The sequence below is a fragment of the Limulus polyphemus genome, unplaced genomic scaffold, assembly GCF_000517525.1.
Source record: "Limulus polyphemus unplaced genomic scaffold, Limulus_polyphemus-2.1.2 Scaffold73, whole genome shotgun sequence".
NCBI classification, from domain to species: Eukaryota; Metazoa; Arthropoda; class Merostomata; order Xiphosura; family Limulidae; genus Limulus; species Limulus polyphemus.
The window spans coordinates 392,267-402,445 of NW_013665683.1; the positions used below are offsets into that span (position 1 = coordinate 392,267).

The 10,179-nt window shown below is 29.3% G+C and overlaps 1 protein-coding gene across 1 annotated transcript in view; it reads left to right on the forward strand.

Annotated features, from left to right (window-relative positions):
- The window catches only part of LOC106466406 (nuclear pore complex protein Nup205-like), an 86,295-nt gene that overhangs the window by 38,892 nt on the left and 37,224 nt on the right, over window positions 1–10,179 (forward strand). Inside the window, 3 exon segments of the mRNA XM_013926697.2 lie at window positions 3,256–3,331; window positions 3,757–3,921; window positions 4,846–5,088. Of these exon segments, the coding sequence (XP_013782151.1) occupies window positions 3,256–3,331; window positions 3,757–3,921; window positions 4,846–5,088 (484 nt within the window).

Here is a 10,179-nt window from a genome sequence, read left to right on the forward strand (position 1 = left end):
GTTCATGAAATTTGGCAGATTATCAGTAAACATTCCAAGGCTTTCATACACAAAATATCATATTTTTTTATTAAGTCTTAAGGTTTGTTAAGCAATGTTTTTCTCATGCCTTTTTTCTTTTCGCATGTTGCCTTTCCAATATGCAAAGTAATTTTCATTTGAAGATTAAGAATACTTTTATGCATCAGAAAATTTTCAAATTTCACATGCAAAATCTTTTTAACGTCCAGATAGTTATCAGATGTGTCTTAAGAAAAAACTTTATATTTTATCTGTTATATTCGATTTGACCGATCTCATAACCTCAATAGAAAATTAGGAAATAAGTGTAAATTATGCCTTTTTTGTTCTGGGATGACTACAGATTATAACATGATAAATGTTTAGACTAATTAGCTTAAATCTCATAATATTATACATTTATATATATTTATTATACTGACCTTTCAGCCATGCCTGACTAACAGTACAAAAGTTACAATGGTGCAGCACATGTGACTCATGTTACAGTATCCAATAATATAAAACTGACCAAAGTCTTAACAAAATGACATGCCTTGGCTGTGTTTTAGTGGACTAGTATTTTGTAAAATACAGTCACATTTCAATTATTATACATTATATATGTATATACATTATTACTATTTACAAATATGTTCTTAAACTTGTTTTTCTTAAAACATAGAACAGTAAATAAAGAAGTAAAACAAACAATTACCTCTTCTAGTTATGATCTTTGAACTTGTTTGTTGTTTGTCATGGGTTGTTAAGCTTTATAAAATTTCACAAATGGAGGATGTGAAACGAAATAATTTTTTTTTAGGTTTTTTTATATACATTTGAAATAACCAAAAATCACAAATTACTATCAATACCATTGAATTCCATTATAATTTATCAAGCTTAATAACTAAGCTGTATTTGGGTCTAAAAAATATGAAATTTCAAGCAGACTAAAGACTAAACTTACCACCTTTAAGATTTGTATTGAAAGAACAAGATGACATCATAATACTTGAAAATGGCTGAGAAAACCACTAGGGGAACATTCTGAGTTTTAGATTGGTTATTCACATGTCATAGAAGTAAATCTTGATATGTTAGAAATTATAAAATTGGCTCATGAAAATACATTTTCAAGTATGTAATAACCATTATATTTTCTCTGACATTTATGACAAATAACCTTCTTCCTGATGAAAGTTTTGGCATTGGACTATCACTTATTTATTTACAAATTTCAAAAGTGTTGTCAGACTTTGGAATGGATTTATTTTCACCCACTATCAAAATGTTATTAATTGTCTGCACTGATTGGTCAGTGTAAATTCATATTGTTGAGTTTGTCACTGCAATTTATCTAGGTACATAAGCTTGGTAAATATGATTTAGTCAACTATTATTTATTTATTTATTTAAATAGAATTTTTGAGATAATGTGTTATTTAATCAATAACAAAATTGTTGTAAGTTGATGCACAAATGTGAAAAACAACCAATTGTCAGTGAAATAGATTAGTTGGAGTAACACTAGAAAAACTGCATCAAAATATTAAATATTTTTATTATTGGAAATAATTATGAAAATTATGAGGAAAAGGGGTGTTAAATGTAAATGCTATAAGTATTCCACCTCTTTATCATATGAAAATGAACTGCACCAGAGTACAATCATGTGTTGATAGTTTATGCTGTGATTGCTTGTCAACAATTTAGTCAGGAAATGCCACAACAGTACAAAGCCTCTAAAATTACAGGAAAATATACTATTCCCAACAGTAGTAGTGTGAATCCAGTCATGTCTCCCTGGAGTGATCCTCAATAGTAGCAATGTGAATCCACTCATGGCTCATGGGACTGAAATGCCACATGGCAAGCATGTAGAAATTTGTAGTCAAGATCTGTACTCCACCATAATTTACCTCATACTCATTAAGATATTTAAAATCACTTATGACAAGTTTTTGTCTTCTGCCTTAACCTCCTCAATTATTAATATTACCATTTTTATGTACTTTCTTTTTGTTTTCTGCCTCAACCTCCTCAAATATTAATATTACCAGTTTCTTCAGTTTTGCATACAACTCCTACTAAAACATAGAATCTTATCACAATTACTTGCATAAAGTAAACCTGATCAGGTAAAACTTTTCCTTGTGAGTATAGTAATTTGAGAACAGTAAGATACACATCAGCAATAAGTGGTCTCCATGAATACATACAACTGCTCAAAAACTGCTGCTGAGAAAAAATGATCAAACCAAAAGTTTGAAATGGGTATAAGACCACGAATGGTTGAATGAGCTAAGTTGGAGATGTGCACTCTTTATAGGTGAATCCAAGTCTAAATTATTTGTCAGTTGTTTCAACAGTGGAGAAGGAAAAGTATCATAGCCAGTGTACAATGTATATATTGAAGCATGATCATAGATCAGTACAAGTTTGGGGCTATATTTCAGCCAGTGGTGTCAGATAATCTGAAAAGAATTTAAATTTATGTTACCATACTGCTGACAAGCATAAGCAAATTTTGACCTGTTAGGTCATTCCTTTAGGTCATTGAGTAGGAATTCATTAATCACAATATTGCAACAAATGTGATGAAACAGTATCTTAATACTAAAGAGGCTGATAGAACACTCACAATCATGACTTGACCTTCATAAAGTTCTGATGTGAGAATTTTGTGATTGTTGTAGCTTGTGTAAAAATTTAGAAAATCAAAAGGTAGTACTAAAACTTGGCTGAATTCTGGAGTAATACAGGACACTTTGAAAAATGTTCCATATTTATACTTTGATAAATTTTATGACTGCATGAAAACAAAGTGAAATGCTTTATGTGAAGTAAACGGCTCACATACAAAATACTAGTGCATTGTACAACTCGTTTATTTGCCTTTCCATTTGGTATTTCATCTGATAAATTTTATATTATTTGCCTTTTAGTTTGCCAACACTCATTGGTTGTGACTCCTTTATTTGCATTGTGTGGTCTTCCATGATTGTTTGTTACTATGTAATATTTTTTCTTATAAATTCTTTATAAATCTATGCTGTATAGAGGAAAAGATCAACATTAACGTTTTTTCATAGGTTATTTTAGTAGTTTAATATTATGAGTGATTTTGTGTTACTTGTGTATATATCTATCCCTGTATAAATATTATATGTGGGTTCACCCATGTGCCTGTTGCTATAAGAACATGACTTTACACTGAAAGTAATTTTAAAACTTTATAATGACTTATTCCAGAAAGAAAATGGTATTCTACTTCATGGTTTTGTGGAATGTCTAGATTCTGAGGATGTTGAAAAGATGAAAGGTGAAGGTAAGTTCCTATTTCCATTTGTACCTTTGATATTGGAATATTGTTCTACAGGATTGGAATTTGATTTTCTCTTCATAAATTAAATATAATGGTACTGTTTTCTCAAATTATGAAAAGTTTTTACTGTGGAACTTTTCTGTTAATGTTAACCTCTGATCAAAGCAATCTACATAAACTAAAAATATACCTAGTAATGAGCATAGCTAATTAATTATACTCTTCAGCATATCTTACTTGTAATGATTAAAATGCATTACTTTATCAGTGTGGATCCAATTATGAATGATAAAAATAATGTTCATTGAAGTTCAAAAACAAAATAGTATGCTGAGTTACTAATTAGATTTAAAGGATTAAAACATCACAGTATGAATCAATTTTTAACAGTTTGATATGCAGTACAGAGTTTATTTTACGATTTTCAGGAAGTGAATCCTTGTTGAGTTCAAGTAATACTCGAAGTACTACACGTCAACTGATCTTGCAACTTTTACTGACCTGTCTCAAACATCCTCCACATAATTTGGCTCACATGCTTTTGGGTTTTGACCTTCGTCGTCCTATTCCTCAAACAACTCTACAAGACCCTGGTAGATAATCTTAAAATTAGTAGTGTGACTTTACAAAGACATGGAAATTAGTTTTAGAGAGCTTTTGTTATTTATACCTGCTATATTGATAATTAAAATTTTTTCTTTGTGTTTTTTTTTCTTTTCAGTATTTTTTATTTATTATTATATATATATATTTTTTTTTTTTGGTAGTGGCTACCATCTTATTGTTAGGCAACCTTATTATAAAAATAATATAGCATATTTTTATATACCCTCTTAAATATATAATAATAATAATAATAATACTTAAAATCTTAATGATACTTTAAATTGCACTTGAGGATCAGAAGAATTACAAAAATAAATTTCTGTTAACTAATAAAGAATCATTATTAAATGGATTTTTGAAGTGTTAGATTATTACAGTAGAAAGTGTTGTGGCAAAGTGCTAAAATGTGAATTTATGAAGAAACAGATGTGCGTGTAATCATTATTGTAAGTTTAACATACAGAAGCAATATTTAAATCTGTTTAAGTTCTGTAAAATTTTAACATACTTACATATCTTATATATTATTCGTAACTTAACCAACCAAGTATAACATAAAGTAGAGAACAAGTGTAAATTTGGGCTCATTAAGATCTATGATATTATTTCAAAACAATTTAACTATTTCACTATTTTGAAATCATGAACATTATATAAGCTTTGGTTATCAATTGACTGGTTATGTGTTCATGAATGGTAAAAACTAACTGAAAAGACTCCAACCAAGATATTTCTGAAAGTTATTTTACTTTAAGTTAAGACCATTTTGATATTTCAATAAATCAAAAAGTTCTGGAAGTATTAGTTCAGGAGAAAATTGACAATTCCTTGTTGGTAAAACTAATTAATACTTATTGTTTATTAAACTTAATATTTCTTAGTTTTTTATTACTAGTTTTATTCATACATAGGGGTTCTGGGATCATCAAGAACTTGTCTCCATGCTGCTCTTGCTTTCTTAGACCGAGGTAGTGATAATTTTGGGTATCCTTCCTGTGTCTCTGACTCTCCAAAGGCTGCCTCACTGGCCTATCAGCTTATCTACACACTCTGTGCCAATAAAGACACATCAGGTTCAGTGATGCGGTACTTGAGAACAACACATGACTTTCTGTACAGACATTTACAGTTCCTACCTTTCAAGGCATCAGATGGTGAGAATCTTTTTTTTTATATATATAATTGCGATTACAAAAAGATATTTTTAAATTTCTTTAATTACATTTAATTATTTCCTTATTAAGGCTGTGCCTTCTGGTGGTTAGCTTGATTTTAGATGTCTGTTGCTTGCTAGCTTTAGAGATATAATATGTATCACGAGAAAAAGTTATTGAATTATACATTGCATATTTCACTGACTAAAATGGCTTTCATTTCACAAAACAAAAGCATTTGAAAATCATTAGTGTTAACCCTAATGCTTAACATTCTTTTATCTACTGATAATAACTTTATGATTGTTATCTTTAATAAGATAGTCTGATATAAGATATGCTTTCAAGAGTTTTTAAGATTTGCTAGTTACAGGTCTGAATAAATTTATCTAATTATAAAGTGGGCAGCATTTATTTTATCAGTATATCAGCTTTTTATTGGCTGTTGGAGAAAACCTGTGAATGAATTCTACCTAATTTTAGTGTGTGAAACTAAACATAGATGCCAAAAACTTTCATGTTTCAAGCTTTTCTTTAGCTAATTGTACATTATAAGACCCCTTGTTTTTTTTTTTTTAACACCTGCCAAAAGTGCCAGCCCAGCATCTTTTAATACTGAGTCTAGGATGGTAAACATGGCGAGCCATTATGAAAACTTGGGGTTTAGGGTTATTTCAATAGATCTTGAGGAATGAAACTTGGCACAACTTCTAAAATGAAAGAAAAAACTAAAAAATATGACATGATTAAATCTATATGGATTATACTACAGTGGTATCATACTTGGCATTATAACATTCATCTTATATTTACTCTTCATTGCAGAAATGGCATTTTTAACTTAAGAATTGCTAGGGAAATCACCATGTAATACATCGTGCATCTGCTTCAACTTCAACACTGCATCTTTGGGCTTTACTGTACCATTAATTTCACAAAATATTAAAACTAATGATTTCTTATATATAATTCCATTCCCATTTTTTGAACATAATGATACTATTGTGCCCATTATTTTTTTATGTTTTGCTGTCAATGCAGTAATCAATTGATGAATCTCTGATTCAGCTGGTATGTCAAATCGATTGGTATATCTTCAAATAAGTTTATCCATCATCCAACCTGGACTTGCAGTTTAACTTCATCACAACACTTAAACCATCATATTCTCAACCACAGCTAAAACATTTACAAGTTAACTTCACCATGTTGGCTCTCATGGTCTTGGGTCATGTCATTGGTCTGGTCTAGTGACCTAGACCTTGAAAAGAGTGCCAAATGTCTTCTTTTTGTTTAATCAAGATAGACCAAATCTTTCTGGAATGACTCGTTTGTTTGGATCCGCATCAAGACACTGTGCTGGCTCGTGGGGCAGGTGTTAATATATTGTTTCTATTTTTCTATTTTTGCTCATGATTCAACTATACAATCTTACAAATATACCTCCATATTTTTTAGCTTATTAATAATCAACCTTTTTTGGTCAGTTGTGAAAGCCTATTTATAAGAGTAGTGTTCTTGAGCAACATAATTTGCTGACTTTTAATTATGTATATTCAAACACTTGTGTTGAAAAAAGTTAAATCTGTTATTACGCATTTAACACCTTCATTTCTGAAACTGCATGTGTGCACTTAGCATTAATTTGCATGTGCTTATGATGCACATGTGCATCATATATAAAAGAAAAATGTAAAGATTACGTGTTTTTGATTTATTATTGCTATTGTTTGAATTGAAAACACAACAGTATAGCACTAAAACTCTTATCATTTCACATTTGCTTCAACTTCAACACTGCATCTTTAGGCTTTACTGTGCCATTAGTTTCACATAATATTAACTCTATAACTACTGGCAATGAAGATTGTTAGTAGGTAATGTCACTCTTATCATATATTTATTTCCAAAAATTTGACAAGAACTTTCTTAAACGCATGTACTTTACAAAACAAAAATTAGTTTTTTTCTACTATTTTTAATAAAAATTCATTATTTAATGGAATTATTTGCACTTGGACTGAATAGTGAATTTTAAAGTTGAGTATAAAAATACTATTTATTATCTTACAACTTTTACATTTCACTTTCATAATCTCTCGAACCTCCAAAAGGAGTATCAACAATTTTTTGAGGTAAATGTTTATATTTCATTTGCCATTTTCTCTACAACATCATTAACTCTAGCTATTATCGTCAATGTACAGTGCAATGAAATGCTTAAAATTAAAAAATGGAAATATGTACATACCTTATATCTTTTTCATTGAATAATCTTACAATTTCTTCTCTGGGTCATGTGTAATTTCATATCTTTACCTTTTCAAAAACTTATTTTTATTGTTTTTTTTTCCTTTCTCTTTATCCTTTATTATTTATGTCAACACACTTCTAAGTGTTCGTGGCTGATATAACGTTATCATTGGCAGAGACAGTTTTAGCCTCCAGCATGATATAGTGTGCACTCACCGTATTAGGAAAGACTTTCTGAGCAAGACAAAGCTTACAATAATAATAATAAAAAATAAAACACAAATAATACGTATAAGGCGAGAAAAAATTCCCAAGTGCTAGGGACACTTATCTCAACAATGGATTTAACAACAGTTTGCTTTTTGTTGGTAAAATAACTTATTGCTTATATTTTCAGGTAAGCTTGAGAGATTAGACTGAAAACTCTGCCCTTTCTGTTGGTTACAAGCATGTCATTCGAGTCTAGTAAAAATTACTTTGGAATGTGGGTGTGGTATCTATCAGAGGGGGGAGGAGAAATAAGCTCTTTCTTGGAATGTGAGTCTGTTGTAATATAAAACATAAGTTTAGAACTTGACCTTGTACAGGTAGAAGTTCATCTAGATTGTTGTATAGGTACTGAGACTAAGCTGAATAGAAACAGAAGAAACCAAAGCTGAGATGTTTTAACTGAATGCACATTATGTGACAGCAAAACTCAAGATTTAATTGTTTGTTTCAGAGGTTTTTCTCAAAACAAGGGAATAATAACTTAGATAATATAAAACTTTGTGTTACAACATATTTGATAATGCTAGTTTCATTAAAATACATTGATAGTAAAGTGGTTTAATTAAATTTGAGAATGTAACTCGGTAACACTTTTAGTGATGTTCACAAAAGAATTTAAAGTATGTACCAGAAGTCAAAAGGTTAAATTTTATTATTATTCTTTATTTTACCAAACCTCACTTAAAAATGTTTTTACTTTTTATGTTTTAGTTACTTTTATAATAATAAAGAATACACATGAAAAACAAGAAATAAGTACTTACCTAAATTTACGAGCACTAGTAACTTGCATCAGCTAGCTATTGAATGTCTTCTAAGTCTATGTTGTATAGCTAGCATTATATTTTAAATCTGGTAATCTGTTAATCTGTTTTGGAATTAGTTTACTCTGAATAAATAACAAGATATAGTAAAGTATAAGTGATTTAGAATACAGGATTGTATTTTTCATTAATTACTTCCTTATTTTTTGCAGTACAAGTTACCATCAAATTATAAAATATAATTTTGATTTAACCGTCTTGCTATGGGCTCAGTTGAATTGGCTGAGTTTGACCCCAAATTGACCTTTATCGTTTCCATACTATAACTTCTAATATGTTTTATTTTTAATGAAGTATTTTTACAAAAGAATTTTTCCATGAATATATGAAGTCAAAGAGTTGACTGCTTCTGAGTGCAAAGTGATTTTCATACTGAGGTTAAAAATACTTTTCTTCATCTGAAAAATCTCAAATTTCATTTGTGCAATGTCTAAAACATCCTAAATAAATTTCAAACGTTTTTGTTCAGTAAAACTTTATGTTATCTGTTATTTTCTCTACCCTAACCCTATACTAGGTTGGTCAACTTGACCAACCTCATAACCACCTAAAAGTGAAATAAATCTTAATTACCATTTTTTCTTTCTGGAATGACTTCTCAAATTGTAACATAAAGCTATATTTGTTTATCCTATATGGATTTAAACTCATTACAGTATACATCTGTTTGTACTTACATTTTATTGTTTTATTGCTCTTTTAACTGAATTTAACTAATATTCCCACCACACAAGTTGTAAGTCATCTGAACTTGTAGCTCACATTACCCTATTGAATTATGTAATGCATGAACTAATGCATCAGCTCCAGGAAGATATTAAACATTGCAAATATTATTTAGTTGTAGGTAAAGTTAATAATCTCAGATAGATTAGATATTTCTCATGATGCTGGGAAAACATATAGCATAAGAAAATTAGACAAATCATGATTAATCTACCAATTACCAAAATATGAAACACATGTATATTGGAAATGTGATTTATCTAAGTTTCTTGATTGTTGTAATGTTGAAATTATTGATGGGGTTCATATGGACCCCACTGGCTTTTTAAACACAGTTTTAGACTATTTATACATAACTATTTGTGGATCCATACAGATTCCCTAATTACATATGAGCCATACATACAATTTAAGTAAAACTATATTAGTATTGTAATACTTACTTCCAATATCCATTATATATTTTACATAGATTGGAACCTAGTTTTCATACCTAAGAAAACCAAGCTATTGATAGTTATTTCCTGTATCTTTCTGTTTTTAATACTTATATTTTCATTTTGAGTTTCAGTATGAAAATCAGTCAAATGTTTGTTATTTATTGTAATATCACTCATTTTGGGTTTGTTTTATATTGTGTAAAAATACAATAATTATGTTAAAAAATAAAATAGATAATAGTTAGGAAATTTATTTTTCATCATATAAAGTGTGTGCATTGTATAAATTTTAATGATCTTGAAATATATCTAAGAACACACTTTAAAATTATTCTCAATAGTCAATAAACATCTTGTAGAAATATTCAATATATAAATTTTGACCTTAAAGAAAACCAATCTAAGATTAAAACTAACTGGCAAATATGTCATTAATATACAAAATGTAAAAAAAGACACGGAAGGCTCAGAAACAGGCCTGGGATACTTTCCGCAGGTATCCCACTCTTTCTAGAAGGCCCATGCTCGGCTTGTCACACATCAAAGCCAAAAGGAATCTTGGATTAAGTTAACAACTA